The sequence below is a fragment of the Bufo bufo genome, chromosome 2 (assembly GCF_905171765.1).
Source record: "Bufo bufo chromosome 2, aBufBuf1.1, whole genome shotgun sequence".
Taxonomy (NCBI): Eukaryota; Metazoa; Chordata; class Amphibia; order Anura; family Bufonidae; genus Bufo; species Bufo bufo.
Window position 1 is genome coordinate 838,702,162 of NC_053390.1, and position 25,053 is coordinate 838,727,214.

Here is a 25,053-nt window from a genome sequence, read left to right on the forward strand (position 1 = left end):
TATGACATCACCAGTACTGATCGGTGCAGACTATGACATCACCAGTACTGATCGGTGCAGACTATGACGTCACCAGTACTGATCGGTGCAGACTATGACATCACCAGTACTGATCGGAGCAGACTATGACATCACCAGTACTGATCGGTGCAGACTATGACGTCACCAGTACTGATCGGTGCAGACTATGACGTCACCAGTACTGATCGGTGCAGACTATGACGTCACCAGTACTGATCGGTCGCTTAGATGTAATTCCCTCACATTCAGCAGTTTGGCTCCGCCCACAGGACAGGCCGGTCACGTGGAGGATGTGACGTTCCTACAACCTTCTCAGCCCAACAGGAAATAAGGTCAAACTGTCAGTCAGAGACGCGTTCGGTCACGTGACCGGAAGTCGTGTCAGGTTCCGGAGCACGACAGATGTCATCATGGCGGCGCTGAGGCAAATTATTCGCGCTGGACAGGTACGGCGGGAGAAACCATGTACATGGGGGGGGGGACTGTTGGATTTCACTCGGGAGACTCCATGTGGATATATAGTAATGGCCTCTTGTTAGTTTCAGGGACGCCTTCCCCGGTGGACTCCGCTCATCAGATCCGTGTCGTCGGCCCCCGTTCTGCAGGCTGCGCACACCCAGGTGAGACTGAGCCAGGTCTGGGGCCTGTAATCACATGGATTGATTTTCTGTAGGGGAGGCAGGACCTGTAATCACATGACTGCTCTCTGTAGGTGGAGCCTGTGAAGTCGGAGGGAGCCTTCCATGTCACCATGATCCCCGGAGACGGTGTGGGGCCCGAGCTCATGCACTCTGTGAAGGAAGTGTTCAAGGTGATCCCGCCTATCCCCCTCTGTGACTCCTCCTCCTTCCCGTACCCCCCTCTGTGACTCCTCCCCCTCTGGCTCCTCCTCTTTCCCTTATCTCCCTCTGTGACTCCTCCCCTCGCTGTGTGACTCCTCCCTGACCCGTTGCTCTTGTGCAGGCGGCCGACGTCCCGGTGGAGTTTGATGAGTTTCACCTGAGTGAGGTGCAGAACATGGCGTCTCCTGAGAGGCTGGACGAGGTGCTGGCCTCCATGCAGGCAAACAGAGTCGCCATCAAGGGTAATTCTAGGATTGTTCACTGGAGGATGCCCCTCCCCCTCCGGTGCGCGGTCTGTGCCGGGGATGCCCCCCTCCGGTGCGCGGTCTGTGCCGGGGATGCCCCCCTCCGGTGCGCGGTCTGTGCCGGGGATGCCCCCCTCCGGTGCGCGGTCTGTGCCGGGGATGCCCCCCTCCGGTGCGCGGTCTGTGCCGGGGATGCCCCCCTCCGGTGCGCGGTCTGTGCCGGGGATGCCCCCCCCATCATTCAGTCTAACGCCCTTTTTGCCTTCCAGGTAAGATCCACACCCCTATGGAGTATAAGGGCGAACTGGCGTCATACGAGATGCGGCTGAGGTATGTGTGACTGCTGGGAGCTGGTGCTCTGTCACAGTGTGTCGGCCATTATCTGTCTGATGGACAGCAGATGATCCACCACTAGGTGGCGCTGCAGAGTGTACTGTCCCCCGGGGGCCATGTAGTGGCAGGTCGGATAGAGCATGTTGTGGACTCTGAGGGTTGTAGTCTCCAGTCCATGACTGGCCGCCATCAGGGTGGGGGGGTAGTAGACGGGGGAGGGGGGCAGCTTCTAATAACCCGCTGTACCCGTCCGCCTCACAGGAGGAAGCTGGATCTGTTCGCCAACGTGGTTCACGTTAGCAGTCTGCCCGGATACAAGACCCGGCACAACAACCTGGACCTGGTGATCATCCGGGAGCAGACGGAGGGCGAGTACAGCTCCCTGGAGCATGAGGTAGGTGATGTGAGGGGGAGTACAGCTCCTGGGGCATGAGGTAGGTGATGTGAGGGGGAGTACAGCTCCTGGGGCGCGAGGTGGGTGATGTGAGGGGGAGTACAGCTCCTGGGGCGCGAGGTGGGTGATGTGAGGGGGAGTACAGCTCCTGGGGCGCGAGGTGGGTGATGTGAGGGGGAGTACAGCTCCTGGGGCGCGAGGTGGGTGATGTGAGGGGGAGTACAGCTCCTGGGGCGTGAGGTGGGTGATGTGAGGGGGAGTACAGCTCCTGGGGCGTGAGGTGGGTGATGTGAGGGGGAGTACAGCTCCTGGGGCGTGAGGTGGGTGATGTAAGGGGGAGTACAGCTCCCTGGAGCGTGAGGTAGGTGATGTAAGGGGGAGTACAGCTCCTGGGGCGCGAGGTGGGTGATGTGAGGGGGAGTACAGCTCCTGGGGCGCGAGGTGGGCGATGTGAGGGGGAGTACAGCTCCCTGGAGCATGAGGTAGGTGATGTAAGGGGGAGTACAGCTCCTGGGGCGCGAGGTGGGTGATGTGAGGGGGAGTACAGCTCCTGGGGCGCGAGGTGGGCGATGTGAGGGGGAGTACAGCTCCTGGGGCGTGAGGTGGGTGATGTGAGGGGGAGTACAGCTCCTGGGGCGTGAGGTGGGTGATGTGAGGGGGAGTACAGCTCCTGGGGCGCGAGGTGTGTCTTGTGAGGGGGAGTACAGCTCCTGGGGCGCGAGGTGGGTGATGTGAGGGGGAGTACAGCTCCTGGGGCGCGAGGTGGGCGATGTGAGGGGGAGTACAGCTCCGGGGGCGCGAGGTGGGCGATGTGAGGGGGAGTACAGCTCCTGGGGCGCGAGGTGGGTGATGTAAGGGGGAGTACAGCTCCTGGGGCGCGAGTGCAGGGCAGGTAATTGATCGCAGTGATTTTCCACAGAGCGTCAGTGGGGTCATCGCGTGTCTGAAGATCATCACCCGAGAGAAATCCAACAGAATCGCCAAGTTCGCCTTTGATTATGCGACAAAGAAAGGGCGTTCCAAGGTCACAGCCGTGCACAAGGCCAACATCATGTGAGTGACAGACCCGAGCAGACGATCCACGTGTGCCTGTACAGACTAGACCTGACCAGACGATCCACGTGTCCGCACAGTCTATAGGGGGTAGACCCGAGCAGACGATCCACGTGTTCGCCCAGTCTATAGAGGGTAGACCCGAGCAGACGATCCATGTGTCTGCCCAGTCTATAGGGGGTAGACCCGAGCAGACGATCCACGTGTGCCTGTACAGACTAGACCTGACCAGACGATCCACGTGTCCGCCCAGTCTATAGAGGGTAGACCCGAGCAGACGATCCGCGTGTCCGCCCAGTCTATAGAGGGTAGACCCGAGCAGACGATCCACGTGTCCACCAGTCTATAGAGGGTAGACCCGAGCAGACGATCCACGTGTCCACCAGTCTATAGAGGGTAGACCCGAGCAGACGATCCACGTGTCTGCCCAGTCTATAGGGGGTAGACCCGAGCAGACGATCCATGTGTCTGCCCAGTCTATAGGGGGTAGACCCGAGCAGACGATCCACGTGTCCGCACAGTCTATAGGGGGTAGACCCGAGCAGACGATCCACGTGTTCGCCCAGTCTATAGAGGGTAGACCCGAGCAGACGATCCGCGTGTCCGCCCAGTCTATAGAGGGTAGACCCGAGCAGACGATCCGCGTGTCCGCCCAGTCTATAGAGGGTAGACCCGAGCAGACGATCCGCGTGTCCGCCCAGTCTATAGAGGGTAGACCCGAGCAGACGATCCACGTGTCCGCACAGTCTATAGAGGGTAGACCCGAGCAGACGATCCACGTGTCCGCCCAGTCTATAGAGGGTAGACCCGAGCAGACGATCCGCGTGTCCGCCCAGTCTATAGAGGGTAGACCCGAGCAGACGATCCGCGTGTCCGCCCAGTCTATAGAGGGTAGACCCGAGCAGACGATCCACGTGTCTGCCCAGTCTATAGAGGGTAGACCCGAGCAGACGATCCACTTGTGCCTGTACATACCAGACCTGAGCAGACGATCCACGTGTCCGCCCAGTCTATAGAGGGTAGACCCGAGCAGACGATCCACGTGTCTGCCCAGTCTATAGAGGGTAGACCCGAGCAGACGATCCACGTGTTCGCCCAGTCTATAGGGGGTAGACCCGAGCAGACGATCCACGTGTCTGCCCAGTCTATAGAGGGTAGACCCGAGCAGACGATCCACTTGTGCCTGTACATACCAGACCTGAGCAGACGATCCACGTGTCCGCCCAGTCTATAGAGGGTAGACCCGAGCAGACGATCCACGTGTCCACCCAGTCTATAGGGGGTAGACCCGAGCAGACGATCCACGTGTCCGCCCAGTCTATAGAGGGTAGATCCGAGCAGACGATCCACGTGTCCGCCCAGTCTATAGAGGGTAGACCCGAGCAGACGATCCGCGTGTCCGCCCAGTCTATAGAGGGTAGACCCGAGCAGACGATCCGCGTGTCCGCCCAGTCTATAGAGGGTAGACCCGAGCAGACAATCCACGTGTCTGCCCAGTCTATAGAGGGTAGACCCGAGCAGACGATCCACTTGTGCCTGTACATACCAGACCTGAGCAGACGATCCACGTGTCCGCCCAGTCTATAGAGGGTAGACCCGAGCAGACGATCCACGTGTCTGCCCAGTCTATAGGGGTAGACCTGAGCAGACGATCCGCGTGTCCGCCCAGTCTATAGAGGGTAGACCCGAGCAGACGATCCACGTGTCCACCAGTCTATAGAGGGTAGACCCGAGCAGACGATCCACGTGTCCGCCCAGTCTATAGAGGGTAGACCCGAGCAGACGATCCACGTGTTTGCCCAGTCTATAGGGGGTAGACCCGAGCAGACGATCCACGTGTCTGCCCAGTCTATAGAGGGTAGACCCGAGCAGACGATCCACGTGTTCACCCAGTCTATAGGGGGTAGACCCGAGCAGACGATCCACGTGTCTGCCCAGTCTATAGAGGGTAGACCCGAGCAGACGATCCACTTGTGCCTGTACATACCAGACCTGAGCAGACGATCCACGTGTCCGCCCAGTCTATAGAGGGTAGACCCGAGCAGGCGATCCACGTGTCCGCCCAGTCTATAGAGGGTAGACCCGAGCAGACGATCCACGTGTCCACCCAGTCTATAGGGGGTAGACCCGAGCAGACGATCCACGTGTCCGCCCAGTCTATAGAGGGTAGACCCGAGCAGACGATCCACGTGTCCGCCCAGTCTATAGAGGGTAGACCCGAGCAGACGATCCGCGTGTCCGCCCAGTCTATAGAGGGTAGACCCGAGCAGACGATCCACGTGTGGTTTAACCCCTTGCCGCCCTCTCGCCCTGCAGGAAGCTGGGGGACGGCCTGTTCCTGCAGTGCTGTCAGGAGGTGGCGGAGTTGTATCCCAGAATCCAGTTTGAGACGATGATCATCGACAACTGCTGCATGCAGGTGAGGGTGGAGCCACTGCTGGCCACACCCCCATATCCCGCCTTGTAGTGGGAGGGGCTGTGTGTCGCTCAGTGGAGGGAGGAGTTGATTCCATGTATGTTAACTCTGGTGACCCTAGACTGGGAGGGGCTTGCTGTGTTGTCTGGCAGTGGGCGGAGTCTATCTTGTCTCTTCCTCCCGCAGCTGGTGCAGAACCCTTACCAGTTCGATGTGCTGGTGATGCCAAACCTGTACGGCAACATCATAGATAACCTGGCGGCGGGGCTGGTCGGCGGAGCGGGCGTGGTCCCAGGGGAGAGCTACAGCGCAGAGTACGCAGTGTTTGAGACGGTAAGTGCGGCGGGGTGACCTTACACTGACGACCTGTCCTTTATCACACTGCTGACTGTGCCACCTCCTCGCAGGGTGCCCGTCATCCCTTTGCCCAGGCCGTAGGCAGAAACATTGCCAACCCGACCGCCATGCTGCTGACTGCCACCAACATGCTGCGCCACCTGAAGTAAGTGGTGGGTTGTGACGGGCGATGGCGCCCCCCACAGGCAGGCGGACCCTCCTCTTAACAGGTCTTCTCTTCCAGCCTCGAGTATCACTCCAATCTGATCTCTGACGCCGTGAAGAAGGTGATCAAGCAGGGAAAGGTGAGGAGAACTTCTTTGCTCCGCCTCTATATGATGTTGACTCCGCCCACCAGCTGAGCTCCCATCATGCACTGCATTCTGGGTGGTATGGTGTATACTACATCTCCCACAATGTACTGCAGCAGGGAGGAACCAGCAGGAGATAGGCGAGCACCTGCAGATTTGGTTGTGACTGGAGTAATCAGCTCCTCAGCTTTATATGGCGGTCAGTCGTCTTCCATCCTAATGGCGGAGCGGCACTTCACCGTATAACACTACTAACGCTTTACCCACAATCCTCTGTGGTTTGCGGCACATGCTCCTCCTCTGCTCTTGTGTCATAGGTGCTTAACACAGTATTGACACCCCTGCTCCAGTCCCTACTGGAGCTGCAAGCCATTCTCCCATCCCCTGTCCAGTTTGTGCTGTCTCATCTGTGGGACGTTGGTGTCTGATATAACAAGGCTCTGGAAGTGTAATAGATGTATAACTGGTGTCAGGCAGCTGCTGCACAAGCACTCGAAAAAATGTGAATGAGACACAATCTGTACACAGACTACTGTCTCCAGGTTGGATGGTGAAGCTTTCAGTAGCCCCTCAGGGGACGCTATAACTGTACAGGGTGAGGAGAGGAGACGATGTAGGATTGTACAGGGTGAGGAGAGGAGACGATGTAGAATTGTACAGGACGAGGAGAGGAGACGATGTAGGATTGTACAGGACGAGGAGAGGAGACGATGTAGGATTGTACAGGACGAGGAGAGGAGACGATGTAGGATTGTACAGGACGAGGAGAGGAGACGATGTAGAATTGTACAGGACGAGGAGAGGAGACGATGTAGGATTGTACAGGACGAGGAGAGGAGACGATGTAGGATTGTACAGGACGAGGAGAGGAGACGATGTAGGATTGTACAGGACGAGGAGAGGAGACGATGTAGGATTGTACAGGGTGAGGAGAGGAGACGATGTAGAATTGTACAGGACGAGGAGAGGAGACGACGTAGGATTGTACAGGATGCGGTGAGGAGACGATGTAGAATTGTACAGGACGAGGAGAGGAGACGATGTAGGATTGTACAGGACGAGGAGAGGAGACGATGTAGGATTGTACAGGACGAGGAGAGGAGACGACGTAGGATTGTACAGGACGAGGAGAGGAGACGACGTAGGATTGTACAGGACGAGGAGAGGAGACGACGTAGGATTGTACAGGACGAGGAGAGGAGACGACGTAGGATTGTACAGGACGAGGAGAGGAGACGACGTAGGATTGTACAGGATGCGGTGAGGAGACGACGTAGGATTGTACAGGATGCGGTGAGGAGACGACGTAGGATTGTACAGGATGCGGTGAGGAGACGACGTAGGATTGTACAGGATGCGGTGAGGAGACGACGTAGGATTGTACAGGATGCGGTGAGGAGACGACGTAGGATTGTACAGGATGCGGTGAGGAGACGACGTAGGATTGTACAGGATGCGGTGAGGAGACGACGTAGGATTGTACAGGATGCGGTGAGGAGACGACGCAGGATTGTACAGGATGCGGTGAGGAGACGACGTAGGATTGTACAGGATGCGGTGAGGAGACGACGCAGGATTGTACAGGATGCGGTGAGGAGACGACGTAGGATTGTACAGGATGCGGTGAGGAGACGACGTAGGATTGTACAGGATGCGGTGAGGAGACGACGTAGGATTGTACAGGATGCGAAGAGAAGATGAAGTAGGATTGTACAGGATGCGGTGAGGAGACGACGTAGGATTGTACAGGATGCGGTGAGGAGACGACGTAGGATTGTACAGGATGCGGTGAGAAGAGGAGATGATGTAGGATTGTCCAGGATGCGGTGAGAAGAGGAGATGATGTAGGATTGTGCAGGGCACGGTGTAAAGATGACGTAGGATTGTACAGGATGCGGTGAGAAGAGGAGATGATGTAGGATTGTACAGGATGCGGTGAGGAGACGGCGCAGGATTGTACAGGATGCGGTGAGGAGATGATGTAGAATTGTACAGGGTGAGGAGACGATGTAGGATTGTACAGGATGCGGTGAGGAGACGACGTAGGATTGTGCAGGATGCAGTGAGAAGAGGAGATGATATAGGATTGTACAGGATGCGGTGAGGAGACGATGTAGGATGCGGTGAGAAGAGAAGATAATGTAGGACTGTACAGGATGCGTTGAGGAGACGGCGTAGGATTGTACAGGATGCGGTGAGGAGACGATGTAGGATTGTACAGGGTGAGGAGACGACGTAGGATTGTACAGGGTGAGGAGACGATGTAGGATTGTACAGGGTGAGGAGACGATGTAGGATTGTACAGGATGCGGTGAGGAGACGACGTAGGATTGTACAGGATGCGGTGAGGAGACGACGTAGGATTGTGCAGGATGCAGTGAGGAGACGACGTAGGATTGTACAGGATGCGGTGAGGAGACGACGTAGGATTGTGCAGGATGCAGTGAGGAGACGACGTAGGATTGTACAGGATGCGGTGAGGAGACGATGTAGAATTGTACAGGGTGAGGAGACGACGTAGGATTGTACAGGGTGAGGAGACGATGTAGGATTGTACAGGATGCAGTGAGGAGACGATGTAGGATTGTACAGGATGCGGTGAGGAGACGACGTAGGATTGTGCAGGATGCAGTGAGGAGACGACGTAGGATTGTACAGGATGCGGTGAGGAGACGATGTAGAATTGTACAGGGTGAGGAGACAACGTAGGATTGTACAGGGTGAGGAGACGATGTAGGATTGTACAGGATGCGGTGAGGAGACGATGTAGGATTGTACAGGATGCGGTGAGGAGACGACGTAGGATTGTGCAGGATGCGGTGAGGAGACGACGTAGGATTGTACAGGATGCGGTGAGGAGACGACGTAGGATTGTGCAGGATGCGGTAAGGAGTCGACGTAGGATTGTGCAGGATGCGGTGAGAAGAGGAGACGGTGTAGGATTGTACAGGATGCGGTGAGGAGACGACGTAGGATTGTACAGGATGCTGTGAGAAGAGGAGATGATGTAGGATTGTACAGGATGCGGTGAGGAGACGGCGCAGGATTGTACAGGATGCGGTGAGGAGATGATGTAGAATTGTACAGGGTGAGGAGACGACGTAGGATTGTACAGGGTGAGGAGACGATGTAGGATTGTACAGGATGCGGTGAGGAGACGACGTAGGATTGTGCAGGATGCAGTGAGAAGAGGAGATGATGTAGGATTGTACAGGATGCGGTGAGGAGACGATGTAGGATGCGGTGAGAAGAGGAGATGATGTAGGACTGTACAGGATGCGTTGAGGAGATGGCGTAGGATTGTACAGGATGCAGTGAGGAGACGATGTAGGATTGTACAGGATGCGGTGAGGAGACGACGTAGGATTGTGCAGGATGCAGTGAGGAGACGACGTAGGATTGTACAGGATGCAGTGAGGAGTCGACGTAGGATTGTGCAGGATGCGGTGAGAAGAGGAGACGGTGTAGGATTGTACAGGATGCGGTGAGGAGACGACGTAGGATTGTACAGGATGCGGTGAGGAGACGATGTAGGATTGTACAGGATGCGGTGAGGAGACGATGTAGGATTGTACAGGATGCGGTGAGGAGACGATGTAGGATTGTACAGGATGCGGTGAGGAGACGACGTAGGATTGTACAGGACGAGGAGAGGAGATGATGTAGGATTGTGCATGATGCGGTGAGGAGACGGTGTAGGATTGTACAGGATGCGGTGAGGAGACGATGTAGGATTGTACAGGATGCGGTGAGGAGACGATGTAGGATTGTACAGGATGCGGTGAGGAGACGATGTAGGATTGTACAGGATGCGGTGAGGAGACGACGTAGGATTGTGCAGGACGAGGAGAGGAGATGATGTAGGATTGTGCAGGATGCGGTGAGGAGACGGTGTAGGATTGTACAGGATGCGGTGAGGAGACGGTGTAGGATTGTACAGGATGCGGTGAGAAGAGGAGACGATGTAGGATTGTACAGGACGAGGAGAGGAGACGATGTAGGATTGTACAGGACGAGGAGAGGAGACGATGTAGGATTGTACAGGATGCGGTGAGGAGACGACGTAGGATTGTGCAGGACGAGGAGAGGAGATGATGTAGGATTGTGCATGATGCGGTGAGAAGAGGAGACGATGTAGGATTGTACAGGATGCGGTGAGGAGATGATGTAGGATTGTGCAGGGCACGGTGAGGAGATGACGCATACTGTACTTGCACAGATGTTTCTTGTGTTTTCCTTCGCTTTCGTCTTTCATGACATTTTTCATTTGCAGTTTTTTTTTGTTTTTTACTATTTTTGCTTTTTCTTTCCTGTGTGTTGTCACTATTGCCTCGTCCTTTAGGTCAGAACGCGAGACATGGGAGGCTACTCCACCACCACCGACTTCATCAAGGCCATCATTGACCACTTGCATGCTCGCTACGCGTACTAGACCCTGACCAGTCCATGTGTATATACCCTGGTGGTACACTGCCCCCCTCCATGTTGTGACGGCGGGGGATGGGCCTTTTCCATATGATATTTTTCTACCCTGATAAGATGTACAGATTGATATTTATTAGATGGCGCTGTGTATGTTTGAGTCACCCTGGACGAGTATTAAACGGACAGAGGGATCATTGTCACGTGTGTTCATTACCGTGCGAATCGCCTGCAGGCGGGATAAAGTGCGTATCTGAAGGTGTACTCTGAGCTGTACCGTCCTGCTTTGGTCTGGTTGTATAATCCTGTGTGAACAGTCAGTTATTGATGTAAATGTGATGACTATTTTCATAAGTCTTCACACCTTTGCTGTGACACAGTTCATCTGAAATGCTTTCAGTTTTTATTAATTATCTTGAGGCTTGTGGGGAAGGTGGGGGGTCACCTGTGGGGGGGACAGGATGGGGGTCACCTGTGGGGAAGCACGCCACTGTCTACAGCAGGGGTCAGCATCCTTTGGCACTCCATCTGTTGTGAAACTACAGTTCCCAGCATGCCCCATTCACTTATATGGGAGTTCTAAGAGCAGAGCTCGTATGCATGCTGGGAGTTGTGGTTTTGCAACAGCCGCAGTGCCGGAGGTTTCCTAGCCCTGATCTACAGGAAGATTGAGAGAGGCTGGCCCTTAGCTTATAAGAGGTCCAGAATAGACAGTGCAAATACAACCAAAAAGCATGAAGTTGGATTTTCTGCAGACCTCCACATCTATGTAGAACATCTTGAGGAACCTTCATTGTTCATTTGGAACCACCAGGACTACTCCCTGGCTGGACATCGGGTATATCTGAGCAATCAGAGGAGAAGATCTCCTGTCCGAGAGATGACAAAATGCCTAATGGTGACAGAACTTCAGAGCTCTGGAAGGTTCTTTCCCGAAGGATGGCTGTTTCGACAGCACACAGCTGGCTAAACAGAAGATGCTCATCAGTACTAGCCACATGACAACAATCTTCAGCCATAAGTAGGGTTTTCTGGTTGTCTGGAACCATTAGTGGACCCTCTCTTCTGAATACCAAGTATACCTGGACGGGGTGGGAGGGAATAGGGTCACTACTGTGGGTAGGGTGAGAAGGAGCGGAGCTGTGGAGAAGGACCGGAGGTGGTGTGAGGGCATAGGGTCACTGCTGTGGGTAGGGTGAGAAGAAGCGGAGCTGTGGAGAAGGACCGGAGGTGGTGTGAGGGCATAGGGTCACTGCTGTGGGTAGGGTGAGAAGAAGCGGAGCTGTGGAGAAGGACCGGAGGTGGTGTGAGGGCATAGGGTCATTACTGTGGGTAGGGTGAGAAGGAGCGGAGCTGTGGAGAAGGACCGGAGGTGGTGTGAGGGAATAGGGTCACTACTGTGGGTAGGGTGAGAAGGACCGGAGGTGGTGTGAGGGCATAGGGTCATTACTGTGGGTAGGGTGAGAAGGAGCGGAGCTGTGGAGAAGGACCGGAGGTGGTGTGAGGGAATAGGGTCACTACTGTGGGTAGGGTGAGAAGAAGCGGAGCTGTGGAGAAGGACCGGAGGTGGTGTGAGGGCATAGGGTCATTACTGTGGGTAGGGTGAGAAGGAGCGGAGCTGTGGAGAAGGACCGGAGGTGGTGTGAGGGAATAGGGTCACTACTGTGGGTAGGGTGAGAAGGAGCGGAGCTGTGGAGAAGGACCGGAGGTGGTGTGAGGGAATAGGGTCACTACTGTGGGTAGGGTGAGAAGGAGCGGAGCTGTGGAGAAGGACCGGAGGTGGTGTGAGGGAATAGGGTCACTACTGTGGGTAGGGTGAGAAGGAGCGGAGCTGTGGAGAAGGACCGGAGGTGGTGTGAAGGCATATGGTCACTAGTGCAGGGTGAGAAAAAGAGAGGGACCGTGAAGAGACTAGGTAAGGGAATAGGGTGAGAACAAGAGAGGAGCTAGGGGGGAGAGACTGAACAAAGTGTGACAGAATAGGGTCACTGGTGGGAAGAAGAGACTGAAGGAGGTGTGAGGGAATGGCTCCAGTAGGGCCGATAGTAGAGTAAGAAGAGGGAAACAAGGAGACAGACTGTGTGAGGAAATAAGATCAGTTGTAGGGTGGAGAGAGAGAGACTGAGGGGATAGAATCAGTAGGACAGGTAGTAGGGTGATGGAATAGGGTCAGTAGGGCAAGAAGAAAAGCAGAGCCAGGATAGGGACTGCAGGAGGCGTGATGTCAGTAGGGAGAGGAGCCTGGAGCGGGACTGGGTGAGTTGTCAGAGAAAAAAGGGTCAGTGGTGTAGGTAGTTGGGTGAGGAGAGGGGAGCTGTGGACAGGGATGGAAGGAGGTGTCCGGAAAAGAGTGACTAGTTCAGGTTGTAGGGTGAGAAGAGAAGGAACCATGGAGAGACTGGATGAGAAGTGAGGGAATAGGGCCAGTAGTGCAAGTAGTTAGGGTGAGAAGAGTGGGGGGGGGGGGGGGGGGACTGAACAAAGTGTGACAGAATAGGGTCACAGGTGAGAGGTAGGGGGAAAAGAAGAGACTGAAGGAATTATGAGGGAATGGAGCAAGTAGAGCAGGTAGTAGGGTACAAAGAGCGAGACAGAACAGACTGGATGAGAAAATAGGATCAGTAGTGCAGGTAGTAGGGTGAAGAGAAGAAGGGGCTGGGGGAGGTGTGAGGGAATGTGGCCAGTAGGGTGAGAAGAAGAGTAGTCAGGAGAGGGACGAGGAGGTGTGAGGGAATAGGGTCTGTAGGGTGAGAAGATAAGCAGAGCCAGGAGAGGGACCAGAGGAGGTGTAATGGAGTAGGGTCAGTAGTGCAGGTATTAGGGTACGAAGAGAGAAACTAGAACGAGATGAGAAAATAGGATCAGTAGTGCTGGTAGTAAGTAGGGTGAAGGGGCTGGGGGTGTGTGAGGGAATGGGGCCAGTAGGGTGAGAAGAAGAGGATGTGTGAGGGAATAGGGTCTGTAGTGCAGGTAGTAGGGCGAGAAGAAAAGCAGAGCCAGGAGAGGGACCTGAGGATGTGTAAGGGAAAAGGGTCAGTAGTGCAGGTAGTAGGTTGAAGTGAAGATGGAGAGAGACTAGAGGAGGTGTGAGGGAATAGAGTCAGTAGTTGGGTTAGAAGAGGTGAGCTGTGGAGAAGAGGTATTGGAGGATGTGTCAGGGAGAGGGAACTGAATGAGGTGTGAGGGAATAGGGTCAGTAGTGTAGGTAGTTGGGTGAGAAGATGGGGACTGTGGAGAGGGACTGGAGGAGGTGTCAAGGAATAGGGTCAGTAGGGAGAGGAGCTGTGGAGAGGGACTGGAGGAGGTGTCAGGGAATAGGGTCAGTAGGGAGAGGAGCTGTGGAGAGGGACTGGAGGAGGTGTCAGGGAATAGGGTCAGTAGGGAGAGGAGCTGTGGAGAGGGACTGGATGAGGTGTTAGGGAATAGGGTTAGTAGTGTAGGTAATTGGGTGAGGAAGAGGGAAGCTGTGGAGAGGGACTGGAGGAGGTGTCAGGGAATAGGGTCAGTAGGGAGAGGAGCTGTGGAGAGGGACTGGATGAGGTGTTAGGGAATAGGGTTAGTAGTGTAGGTAATTGGGTGAGGAAGAGGGAAGCTGTGGAGAGGGACTGGAGGAGGTGTCAGGGAATAGGGTCAGTAGGGAGAGGAGCTGTGGAGAGGGACTGGAGGAGGTGTCACGGAATAGGGTCAGTAGGGAGAGGGACTGGATGAGGTGTTCGGGAATAGGGTCAGTAGTGTAGGGAATTAGGTGAGAAGAGGGGAGCTGTGGAGAGGGACCTGGAGGAGGTGTTGGGGAATAGGGTCAGTAGGGAGAGGAGCTGTGGAGAGGGACTGGAGGAGGTGTTAGGGAATAGGGTCATTAGGGAGAGGAGCCTGGAGGAGGTGTCAGGGAATAGGGTCAGTAGGGAGAGGAGCTGTGGAGAGGGACTGGATGAGGTGTCAGGGAATAGGGTCAGTAGTGTAGGTAATTGGGTGAGGAAGAGGGAAGCTGTGGAGAGGGACTGGATGAGGTGTCAGGGAATAGGGTCAGTAGTGTAGGTAATTGGGTGAGAAGATGGGACCTGGAGGAGGTGTCAGGGAATAGGGTCAGTAGGGAGAGGAGCTGTGGAGAGGGACTGGAGGAGGTGTCAGGGAATAGGGTCAGTAGGGAGAGGAGCCGAGGAGAGGGACTGGAGGAAGTGTCAGGGAATAGGGTCAGTAGTGTAGGTAATTGGGTGTGGGGAGGGATTTAAGGAGGTGTCAGGGAAAGGGTCACTAGTGCAGGTAGTAGGGAGAGAAGAGAGGGACTGGATGAGGTGTCAGGGAATAGGGTCAGTAGTGTAGGTAATTGGGTGTGGGGAGGGATTTAAGGAGGTGTCAGGGAAAGGGTCACTAGTGCAGGTAGTAGGGAGAGAAGAGAGGGACTGGATGAGGTGTCAGGGAATAGGGTCAGTAGTGTAGGTAGTAGGGCAAGAAGACAGGAGCTGTGGAGAGGGACTGGAGGAGGTGTGATGGAATATTATCAGTAGTGCAGGGAGGAGGGTGAGAAGAAGACAGGAGCTGTGGAGCGGGACTGGAGGAGGTGTGATGGAATATTATCAGTAGTGCAGGGAGGAGGGTGAGAAGAAGACAGGAGCTGTGGAGAGGGACTGGAGGAGGTGTGATGGAATATTATCAGTAGTGCAGGGAGGAGGGTGAGAAGAAGACAGGAGCTGTGGAGAGGGACTGGAGGAGGTGTCAGGGAATAGGGTCAGTAGGGAGAGAGACTGGATGAGGTGTTCGGGAATAGGGTCAGTAGTGTAGGGAATTAGGTGAGAAGAGGGGAGCTGTGGAGAGGGACCTGGAAGAGGTGTCGGGGAATAGGGTCAGTAGGGAGAGGAGCTGTGGAGAGGGACTGGATGAGGTGTCAGGGAATAGGGTCAGTAGTGTAGGTAATTGGGTGAGGAAGAGGGAAGCTGTGGAGAGGGACTGGATGAGGTGTCAGGGAATAGGGTCAGTAGTGTAGGTAATTGGGTGAGAAGATGGGACCTGGAGGAGGTGTCAGGGAATAGGGTCAGTAGGGAGAGGAGCTGTGGAGAGGGACTGGAGGAGGTGTCAGGGAATAGGGTCAGTAGGGAGAGGAGCCTGGAGGAGGTGTCAGGGAATAGGGTCAGTAGGGAGAGGAGCCGAGGAGAGGGACTGGAGGAAGTGTCAGGGAATAGGGTCAGTAGTGTAGGTAATTGGGTGTGGGGAGGGATTTAAGGAGGTGTCAGGGAAAGGGTCACTAGTGCAGGTAGTAGGGAGAGAAGAGAGGGACTGGATGAGGTTTTAGGGAATAGGGTCAGTAGTGTAGGTAGTAGGGCAAGAAGACAGGAGCTGTGGAGAGGGACTGGAGGAGGTGTGATGGAATATTATCAGTAGTGCAGGGAGGAGGGTGAGAAGAAGACAGGAGCTGTGGAGCGGGACTAGAGGAGGTGTGATGGAATATTATCAGTAGTGCAGGGAGGAGGGTGAGAAGAAGACAGGAGCTGTGGAGAGGGACTGGAGGAGGTGTGATGGAATATTATCAGTAGTGCAGGGAGGAGGGTGAGAAGAAGACAGGAGCTGTGGAGAGGGACTGGAGGAGGTGTGATGGAATATTATCAGTAGTGCAGGGAGGAGGGTGAGAAGAAGACAGGAGCTGTGGAGAGGGACTGGAGGAGGTGTGATGGAATATTATCAGTAGTGCAGGGAGGAGGGTGAGAAGAAGACAGGAGCTGTGGAGAGGGACTGGAGGAGGTGTGATGGAATATTATCAGTAGTGCAGGGAGGAGGGTGAGAAGAAGACAGGAGCTGTGGAGCGGGACTGGAGGAGGTGTGATGGAATATTATCAGTAGTGCAGGGAGGAGGGTGAGAAGAAGACAGGAGCTGTGGAGAGGGACTGGAGGAGGTGTGATGGAATATTATCAGTAGTGCAGGGAGGAGGGTGAGTAGAAGACAGGAGCTATGGAGAGGGACTGGAGGAGGTGTGATGGAATATTATCAGTAGTGCAGGGAGGAGGGTGAGAGGAAGACAGGAGCTGTGGAGAGGGACTGGAGGAGGTGTGATGGATTATCATCAGTAGTGCAGGGAGGAGGGTGAGAGGAAGACAGGAGCTGTGGAGAGGGACTGGAGGAGGTGTGATGGAATATTTTCAGTAGTGCAGGGAGGAGGGTGAGAGGAAGACAGGAGCTGTGGAGAGGGACTGGAGGAGGTGTGATGGATTATCATCAGTAGTGCAGGGAGGAGGGTGAGAGGAAGACAGGAGCTGTGGAGAGGGACTGGAGGAGGTGTGATGGAATATTATCAGTAGTGCAGGGAGGAGGGTGAGAAGAAGACAGGAGCTGTGGAGAGGGACTGGAGGAGGTGTGATGGATTATCATCAGTAGTGCAGGGAGGAGGGTGAGAGGAAGACAGGAGCTGTGGAGAGGGACTGGAGGAGGTGTGATGGAATATTTTCAGTAGTGCAGGGAGGAGGGTGAGAAGAAGACAGGAGCTGTGGAGCGGGACTGGAGGAGGTGTGATGGAATATTATCAGTAGTGCAGGGAGGAGGGTGAGAAGAAGACAGGAGCTGTGGAGCGGGACTGGAGGAGGTGTGATGGAATATTATCAGTAGTGCAGGGAGGAAGGTGAGAAGAAGACAGGAGCTGTGGAGAGGGACTGGAGGAGGTGTGATGGAATATTATCAGTAGTGCAGGGAGGAGGGTGAGAAGAAGACAGGAGCTGTGGAGAGGGACTGGAGGAGGTGTGATGGAATATTATCAGTAGTGCAGGGAGGAGGGTGAGAAGAAGACAGGAGCTGTGGAGCGGGACTGGAGGAGGTGTGATGGAATATTATCAGTAGTGCAGGGAGGAAGGTGAGAAGAAGACAGGAGCTGTGGAGAGGGACTGGAGGAGGTGTGATGGAATATTATCAGTAGTGCAGGGAGGAGGGTGAGAAGAAGACAGGAGCTGTGGAGAGGGACTGGAGGAGGTGTGATGGAATATTATCAGTAGTGCAGGGAGGAGGGTGAGAAGAAGACAGGAGCTGTGGAGCGGGACTGGAGGAGGTGTGATGGAATATTATCAGTAGTGCAGGGAGGAGGGTGAGAAGAAGACAGGAGCTGTGGAGAGGGACTGGAGGAGGTGTGATGGAATATTATCAGTAGTGCAGGGAGGAGGGTGAGAAGAAGACAGGAGCTATGGAGCGGGACTGGAGGAGGTGTGATGGAATATTATCAGTAGTGCAGGGAGGAGGGTGAGAGGAAGACAGGAGCTGTGGAGAGGGACTGGAGGAGGTGTGATGGATTATCATCAGTAGTGCAGGGAGGAGGGTGAGAGGAAGACAGGAGCTGTGGAGAGGGACTGGAGGAGGAGTGATGGAATATTTTCAGTAGTGCAGGGAGGAGGGTGAGAGGAAGACAGGAGCTGTGGAGAGGGACTGGAGGAGGTGTGATGGATTATCATCAGTAGTGCAGGGAGGAGGGTGAGAAGAAGACAGGAGCTGTGGAGCGGGACTGGAGGAGGTGTGATGGAATATTATCAGTAGTGCAGGGAGGAGGGTGAGAAGAAGACAGGAGCTGTGGAGAGGGACTGGAGGAGGTGTGATGGATTATCATCAGTAGTGCAGGGAGGAGGGTGAGAGGAAGACAGGAGCTGTGGAGAGGGACTGGAGGAGGTGTGATGGATTATCATCAGTAGTGCAGGGAGGAGGGTGAGAGGAAGACAGGAGCTGTGGAGAGGGACTGGAGGAGGTGTGATGGAATATTTTCAGTAGTGCAGGGAGGAGGGTGAGAGGAAGACAGGAGCTGTGGAGAGGGACTGGAGGAGGTGTGATGGATTATCATCAGTAGTGCAGGGAGGAGGGTGAGAGGAAGACAGGAGCTGTGGAGAGGGACTGGAGGAGGTGTGATGGAATATTTTCAGTAGTGCAGGGAGGAGGGTGAGAAGAAGACAGGAGCTGTGGAGCGGGACTGGAGGAGGTGTGATGGAATATTATCAGTAGTGCAGGGAGGAGGGTGAGAAGAAGACAGGAGCTGTGGAGCGGGACTGGAGGAGGTGTGATGGAATATTATCAGTAGTGCAGGGAGGAAGGTGAGAAGAAGACAGGAGCTGTGGAAAGGGACTGGAGGAGGTGTGATGGAATATTATCAGTAGTGCAGGGAGGAGGGTGAGAAGAAGACAGGAGCTGTGGAGCGGGACTGGAGGAGGTGTGATGGAATATTATCAGTAGTGCAGGGAGGAGGGTGAGAAGAAGACAGGAGCTGTGGAGAGGGACTGGAGAAGGTGTGATGGAATATTATCAGTAGTGCAGGGAGGAGGGTGAGAGGAAGACAGGAGCTGTGGAGAGGGACTGGAGGAGGTGTGATGGATTATCATCAGTAGTGCAGGGAGGAGGGTGAGAGGAAGACAGGAGCTGTGGAGAGGGACTGGAGGAGGAGTGATGGAATATTTTCAGTAGTGCAGGGAGGAGGGTGAGAGGAAGACAGGAGCTGTGGAGAGGGACTGGAGGAGGTGTGATGGATTATCATCAGTAGTGCAGGGAGGAGGGTGAGAAGAAGACAGGAGCTGTGGAGCGGGACTGGAGGAGGTGTGATGGAATATTATCAGTAGTGCAGGGAGGAGGGTGAGAAGAAGACAGGAGCTGTGGAGAGGGACTGGAGGAGGTGTGATGGATTATCATCAGTAGTGCAGGGAGGAGGGTGAGAAGAAGACAGGAGCTGTGGAGAGGGACTGGAGGAGGTGTGATGGAATATTATCAGTAGTGCAGGGAGGAGGGTGAGAAGAAGACAGGAGCTGTGGAGCGGGACTGGAGGAGGTGTGATGGAATATTATCAGTAGTGCAGGGAGGAGGGTGAGAAGAAGACAGGAGCTGTGGAGAGGGACTGGAGGAGGTGTGATGGAATATTATCAGTAGTGCAGGGAGGAGGGTGAGAGGAAGACAGGAGCTGTGGAGAGGGACTGGAGGAGGTGTGATGGAATATTTTCAGTAGTGCAGGGAAGAGGGTGAGAGGAAGACAGGAGCTGTGGAGAGGGACTGGAGGAGGTGTGATGGATTATCATCAGTAGTGCAGGGAGGAGGGTGAGAGGAAGACAGGAGCTGTGGAGAGGGACTGGAGGAGGTGTGATGGAATATTATCAGTAGTGCAGGGAGGAGGGTGAGGAGAAGAAGACAGGAGCTGTGGAGAGGGACTGGAGGAGGTGTGATGGAATATTATCAGTAGTGCAGGGAGGAGGGTGAGAAGAAGACAGGAGCTGTGGAGAGGGACTGGAGGAGGTGTGATGGATTATCATCAGTAGTGCAGGGAGGAGGGTGAGAGGAAGACAGGAGCTGTGGAGAGGGACTGGAGGAGGTGTGATGGAATATTATCAGTAGTGCAGGGAGGAGGGTGAGAAGAAGACAGGAGCTGTGGAGAGGGACTGGAGGAGGTGTGATGGAATATTATCAGTAGTGCAGGGAGGAGGGTGAGAGGAAGACAGGAGCTGTGGAGAGGGACTGGAGGAGGTGTGATGGAATATTTTCAGTAGTGCAGGGAGGAGGGTGAGAAGAAGACAGGAGCTGTGGAGCGGGACTGGAGGAGGTGTGATGGAATATTATCAGTAGTGCAGGGAGGAGGGTGAGAAGAAGACAGGAGCTGTGGAGCGGGACTGGAGGAGGTGTGATGGAATATTATCAGTAGTGCAGGGAGGAAGGTGAGAAGAAGACAGGAGCTGTGGAGAGGGACTGGAGGAGGTGTGATGGAATATTATCAGTAGTGCAGGGAGGAGGGTGAGAAGAAGACAGGAGCTGTGGAGAGGGACTGGAGGAGGTGTGATGGAATATTATCAGTAGTGCAGGGGGGAGGGTGAGAAGAAGACAGGAGCTGTGGAGCGGGACTGGAGGAGGTGTGATGGAATATTATCAGTAGTGCAGGGAGGAGGGTGAGAAGAAGACAGGAGCTGTGGAGCGGGACTGGAGGAGGTGTGATGGAATATTATCAGTAGTGCAGGGAGGAGGGTGAGAAGAAGACAGGAGCTGTGGAGAGGGACTGGAGGAGGTGTGATGGAATATCATCAGTAGTGCAGGGAGGAGGGTGAGAAGAAGACAGGAGCTGTGGAGCGGGACTGGAGGAGGTGTGATGGAATATTATCAGTAGTGCAGGGAGGAGGGTGAGAGGAAGACAGGAGCTGTGGAGAGGGACTGGAGGAGGTGTGATGGATTATCATCAGTAGTGCAGGGAGGAGGGTGAGAGGAAGACAGGAGCTGTGGAGAGGGACTGGAGGAGGAGTGATGGAATATTTTCAGTAGTGCAGGGAGGAGTGTGAGAAGAAGACAGGAGCTGTGGAGAGGGACTGGAGGAGGTGTGATGGAATATTATCAGTAGTGCAGGGAGGAGGGTGAGAAGAAGACAGGAGCTGTGGAGAGGGACTGGAGGAGGTGTGATGGAATATTATCAGTAGTGCAGGGAGGAGGGTGAGAGGAAGACAGGAGCTGTGGAGAGGGACTGGAGGAGGTGTGATGGATTATCATCAGTAGTGCAGGGAGGAGGGTGAGAAGAAGACAGGAGCTGTGGAGCGGGACTGGAGGAGGTGTGATGGAATATTATCAGTAGTGCAGGGAGGAGGGTGAGAAGAAGACAGGAGCTGTGGAGAGGGACTGGAGGAGGTGTGATGGATTATCATCAGTAGTGCAGGGAGGAGGGTGAGAGGAAGACAGGAGCTGTGGAGAGGGACTGGAGGAGGTGTGATGGATTATCATCAGTAGTGCAGGGAGGAGGGTGAGAGGAAGACAGGAGCTGTGGAGAGGAACTGGAGGAGGTGTGATGGAATATTATCAGTAGTGCAGGGAGGAGGGTGAGAAGAAGACAGGAGCTGTGGAGAGGGACTGGAGGAGGTGTGATGGAATATTATCAGTAGTGCAGGGAGGAGGGTGAGAGGAAGACAGGAGCTGTGGAGAGGGACTGGAGGAGGTGTGATGGAATATTTTCAGTAGTGCAGGGAGGAGGGTGAGAAGAAGACAGGAGCTGTGGAGAGGGACTGGAGGAGGTGTGATGGAATATTTTCAGTAGTGCAGGGAGGAGGGTGAGAAGAAGACAGGAGCTGTGGAGCGGGACTGGAGGAGGTGTGATGGAATATTATCAGTAGTGCAGGGAGGAGGGTGAGAAGAAGACAGGAGCTGTGGAGAGGGACTGGAGGAGGTGTGATGGAATATTATCAGTAGTGCAGGGAGGAGGGTGAGAAGAAGACAGGAGCTGTGGAGAGGGACTGGAGGAGGTGTGATGGAATATTATCAGTAGTGCAGGGAGGAGGGTGAGAGGAAGACAGGAGCTGTGGAGAGGGACTGGAGGAGGTGTGATGGAATATTATCAGTAGTGCAGGGAGGAGGGTGAGAAGAAGACAGGAGCTGTGGAGAGGGACTGGAGGAGGTGTGATGGAATATTATCAGTAGTGCAGGGAGGAGGGTGAGAAGAAGACAGGAGCTGTGGAGAGGGACTGGAGGAGGTGTGATGGAATATTATCAGTAGTGCAGGGAGGAGGGTGAGAAGAAGACAGGAGCTGTGGAGAGGGACTGGAGGAGGTGTGATGGAATATTATCAGTAGTGCAGGGAGGAGGGTGAGAAGAAGACAGGAGCTGTGGAGCGGGACTGGAGGAGGTGTGATGGAATATTATCAGTAGTGCAGGGAGGAAGGTGAGAAGAAGACAGGAGCTGTGGAGAGGGACTGGAGGAGGTGTGATGGAATATTATCAGTAGTGCAGGGAGGAGGGTGAGAAGAAGACAGGAGCTGTGGAGCGGGACTGGAGGAGGTGTGATGGAATATTATCAGTAGTGCAGGGAGGAGGGTGAGAAGAAGACAGGAGTTGGGAGATGTCTGTTATTGGATCAAAGACTGAGTGAAAAAGATGAAGTGCAGGAGAGAAGGAGATCTATGTTTCTTGGAGAATGGGATAGTGTCATGCTGGATGTTATCTGTTTTACCTTTACAATATGTGTCCCGGTCGCCATCACTGAGATCTGTGACCAGAACCCGTACTTTAGGTCTCCATACACATTACTCTAAAGTTGACAAAATAGCCAATTTCAACCAAAAATGGTCATTCATTGGGTGTAATTTACCAAAGAATGATCATTTCATTTGGCCGGTAACATCATATGAATAAAGTCACTGTGTTGGAAGAAATATTCCCAGAAAGAACGGTGCCTTTGAGCAGGTAATGGGCAGTCTGAACGACCAGTGGACAAGGTGGAGTCAGATGTGTACGAGGTGATCGTGCACCTGATGATTGACCGTGGTCAGCCTCTTATCTATTGTGTATGGCCAGGAGTGAGAGCTGTGGAGGACATTCTGGATTGTTAGGTGGTGAGGAGATCAGGAGGTGACACCGACGTGACTGGACGATGAAGGGCAGAGTTGTAGGTTCTGGGTATAAACTTGCAATGGAAGAAATCTTTTGTGATTTTCTCCACTCGCCTATGTCTATGGCCGCTCTAATGTGAAGGCTGCTCATCTTGTATGTGAAAGGTGCTCGTCTTCTCGTGAAGGCTGCCTGTCGTGTTTTGTGATGGTTGCTCTTCTCACATTGTGAAGGCTGCCCGTCTTGTCTTGTGATGGCTGCCCGTCTTGTGTCTTGTGATGGCTGCATGTCATGTCTTGTGAAGGCTGCCCATCATGTCTTGTGACGGCTGCCCGTCATGTCTTGTGACGGCTGCCCGTCATGTCTTGTGAAGGCTGCCCGTCATGTCTTGTGAAGGCTGCCCGTCATGTCTTGTGAAGGCTGCATGTCATGTCTTGTGATTGCTGCCCGTCATGTCTTGTGAAGGCTGCCCGTCATGTCTTGTGAAGGCTGCCCGTCATGTCTTGTGAAGGCTGCCCGTCATGTCTTGTGAAGGCTGCCCGTCATGTCTTGTGAAGGCTGCCCATCATGTCTTGTGACGGCTGCCCGTCATGTCTTGTGACGGCTGCCCGTCATGTCTTGTGAAGGCTGCCCGTCATGTCTTGTGAAGGCTGCCCGTCATGTCTTGTGAAGGCTGCATGTCATGTCTTGTGATTGCTGCCCGTCATGTCTTGTGAAGGCTGCCCGTCATGTCTTGTGAAGGCTGCCCGTCATGTCTTGTGAAGGCTGCCCGTCATGTCTTGTGACGGCTGCCCATCATGTCTTGTGAAGGCTGCCCATCATGTCATGTCTTGTGAAGGCTGCCCGTCATGTCTTGTGAAGGCTGCCCGTCTTGTTTTGTGATGGCTGCATGTCATGTCTTGTGAAGGCTGCCCGTCTTGTCTTGTGACGGCTGCCCGTCATGTCTTGTGAAGGCTGCCCATCATGTCTTGTGAAGGCTGCCCATCATGTCATGTCTTGTGAAGGCTGCCCGTCATGTCTTGTGAAGGCTGCCCGTCTTGTCTTGTGATGGCTGCATGTCTTGTCTTGTGATGGCTGCCCGTCTTGTCTTGTGACGGCTGCCCGTCATGTCTTGTGAAGGCTGCCCGTCTTGTCTTGTGATGGCTGCATGTCTTGTCTTGTGATGGCTGCCCGTCTTGTCTTGTGACGGCTGCCCGTCATGTCTTGTGAAGGCTGCCCGTCTTGTCTTGTGAAGGCTGCCCGTCATGTCTTGTGAAGGCTGCCCGTCTTGTCTTGTGATGGCTGCATGTCTTGTCTTGTGATGGCTGCCCGTCTTGTCTTGTGACGGCTGCCCGTCATGTCTTGTGAAGGCTGCCCGTCTTGTCTTGTGAAGGCTGCCCGTCATGTCTTGTGAAGGCTGCATGTCATGTCTTGTGATTGCTGCCCCTCATGTCTTGTGAAGGCTGCCCGTCATGTCTTGTGAAGGCTGCCCGTCATGTCTTGTGAAGGCTGCCCGTCATGTCTTGTGAAGGCTGCCCATCATGTCTTGTGAAGGCTGCCCGTCATGTCTTGTGAAGGCTGCCCGTCATGTCTTGTGAAGGCTGCCCGTCATGTCTTGTGATTGCTGCCCGTCATGTCTTGTGACGGCTGCCCGTCATGTCTTGTGAAGGCTGCCCGTCATGTCTTGTGACGGCTGCCCGTCATGTCTTGTGACGGCTGCCCGTCATGTCTTGTGAAGGCTGCCCGTCATGTCTTGTGAAGGCTGCCCGTCATGTCTTGTGAAGGCTGCCCGTCATGTCTTGTGAAGGCTGCATGTCATGTCTTGTGATTGCTGCCCGTCATGTCTTGTGAAGGCTGCCCGCCTTGTCTTGTGATGGCTGCATGTCATGTCTTGTGATTGCTGCCCGTCTTGTCTTGTGATGGTTGCCCATCATGTCTTGTGACGCTGCCTGTCTTGGCTCAGACAGGACAGTAGAGCTGTCGTCGTCGTCCTGCTGCTGATGAAGTTTCACTAGTGCAGACTCTTGTGCTGACATCTAGTGGCCAATATGAAGCATAACATGCAGCCATTTTCCAGTGTTTATGTGATAGAACATGCCCCTGTCCGTGTCTCTGTGGAATTGCCCTGACATTTATTGCTTGCAGGTGCGGACAACAGACATGGGAGGATATGCGACATCGCTGGACTACACGCAGGCCGTGATCGCCAACCTCAACTCCTAAAGCGACCCCTGCTTCTTCATGATCCTCAGAGAGGAATGGCTGCAGCCTCCTGCACCTCCTTGCTGCGCTGTGGTTGTGTTACGTCCTACTTTACGTGTGTGCTTCACCATTGTACAGAGCTAGATCACTGATGTTTACTGGATTTTACTATGCGCCTGTCCCCAGAGCTAATATGTGGGGACCGCTATG

At 54.4% G+C, this 25,053-nt stretch overlaps 1 protein-coding gene across 3 annotated transcripts; it reads left to right on the forward strand.

Moving 5' to 3' along the window:
* Positions 1 to 386: 386 nt before the first annotated feature.
* IDH3B (isocitrate dehydrogenase (NAD(+)) 3 non-catalytic subunit beta) lies at positions 387 to 24,901 on the forward strand. Of its 3 annotated transcripts, XM_040419447.1 has the most exons (13): positions 387 to 467; positions 561 to 641; positions 734 to 832; positions 985 to 1,105; positions 1,378 to 1,438; positions 1,703 to 1,835; positions 2,755 to 2,888; positions 5,205 to 5,307; positions 5,491 to 5,637; positions 5,712 to 5,806; positions 5,885 to 5,945; positions 10,294 to 10,416; positions 24,787 to 24,901. In XM_040419447.1, the coding sequence occupies exons 1-12, from the start codon at positions 432 to 434 to the stop codon at positions 10,381 to 10,383; spliced, it is 1,161 nt and encodes a 386-aa protein (XP_040275381.1). In that variant the 5' UTR covers positions 387 to 431; the 3' UTR covers positions 10,384 to 10,416; positions 24,787 to 24,901. The 3 variants fall into 3 exon arrangements, with proteins under 3 accessions (XP_040275381.1, XP_040275383.1, XP_040275382.1); XM_040419449.1 differs by lacking the exon at positions 10,294 to 10,416; XM_040419448.1 differs by lacking the exon at positions 24,787 to 24,901 and having other exon boundaries at positions 10,294 to 10,572.
* The last annotated feature ends 152 nt before the right edge of the window (positions 24,902 to 25,053 follow it).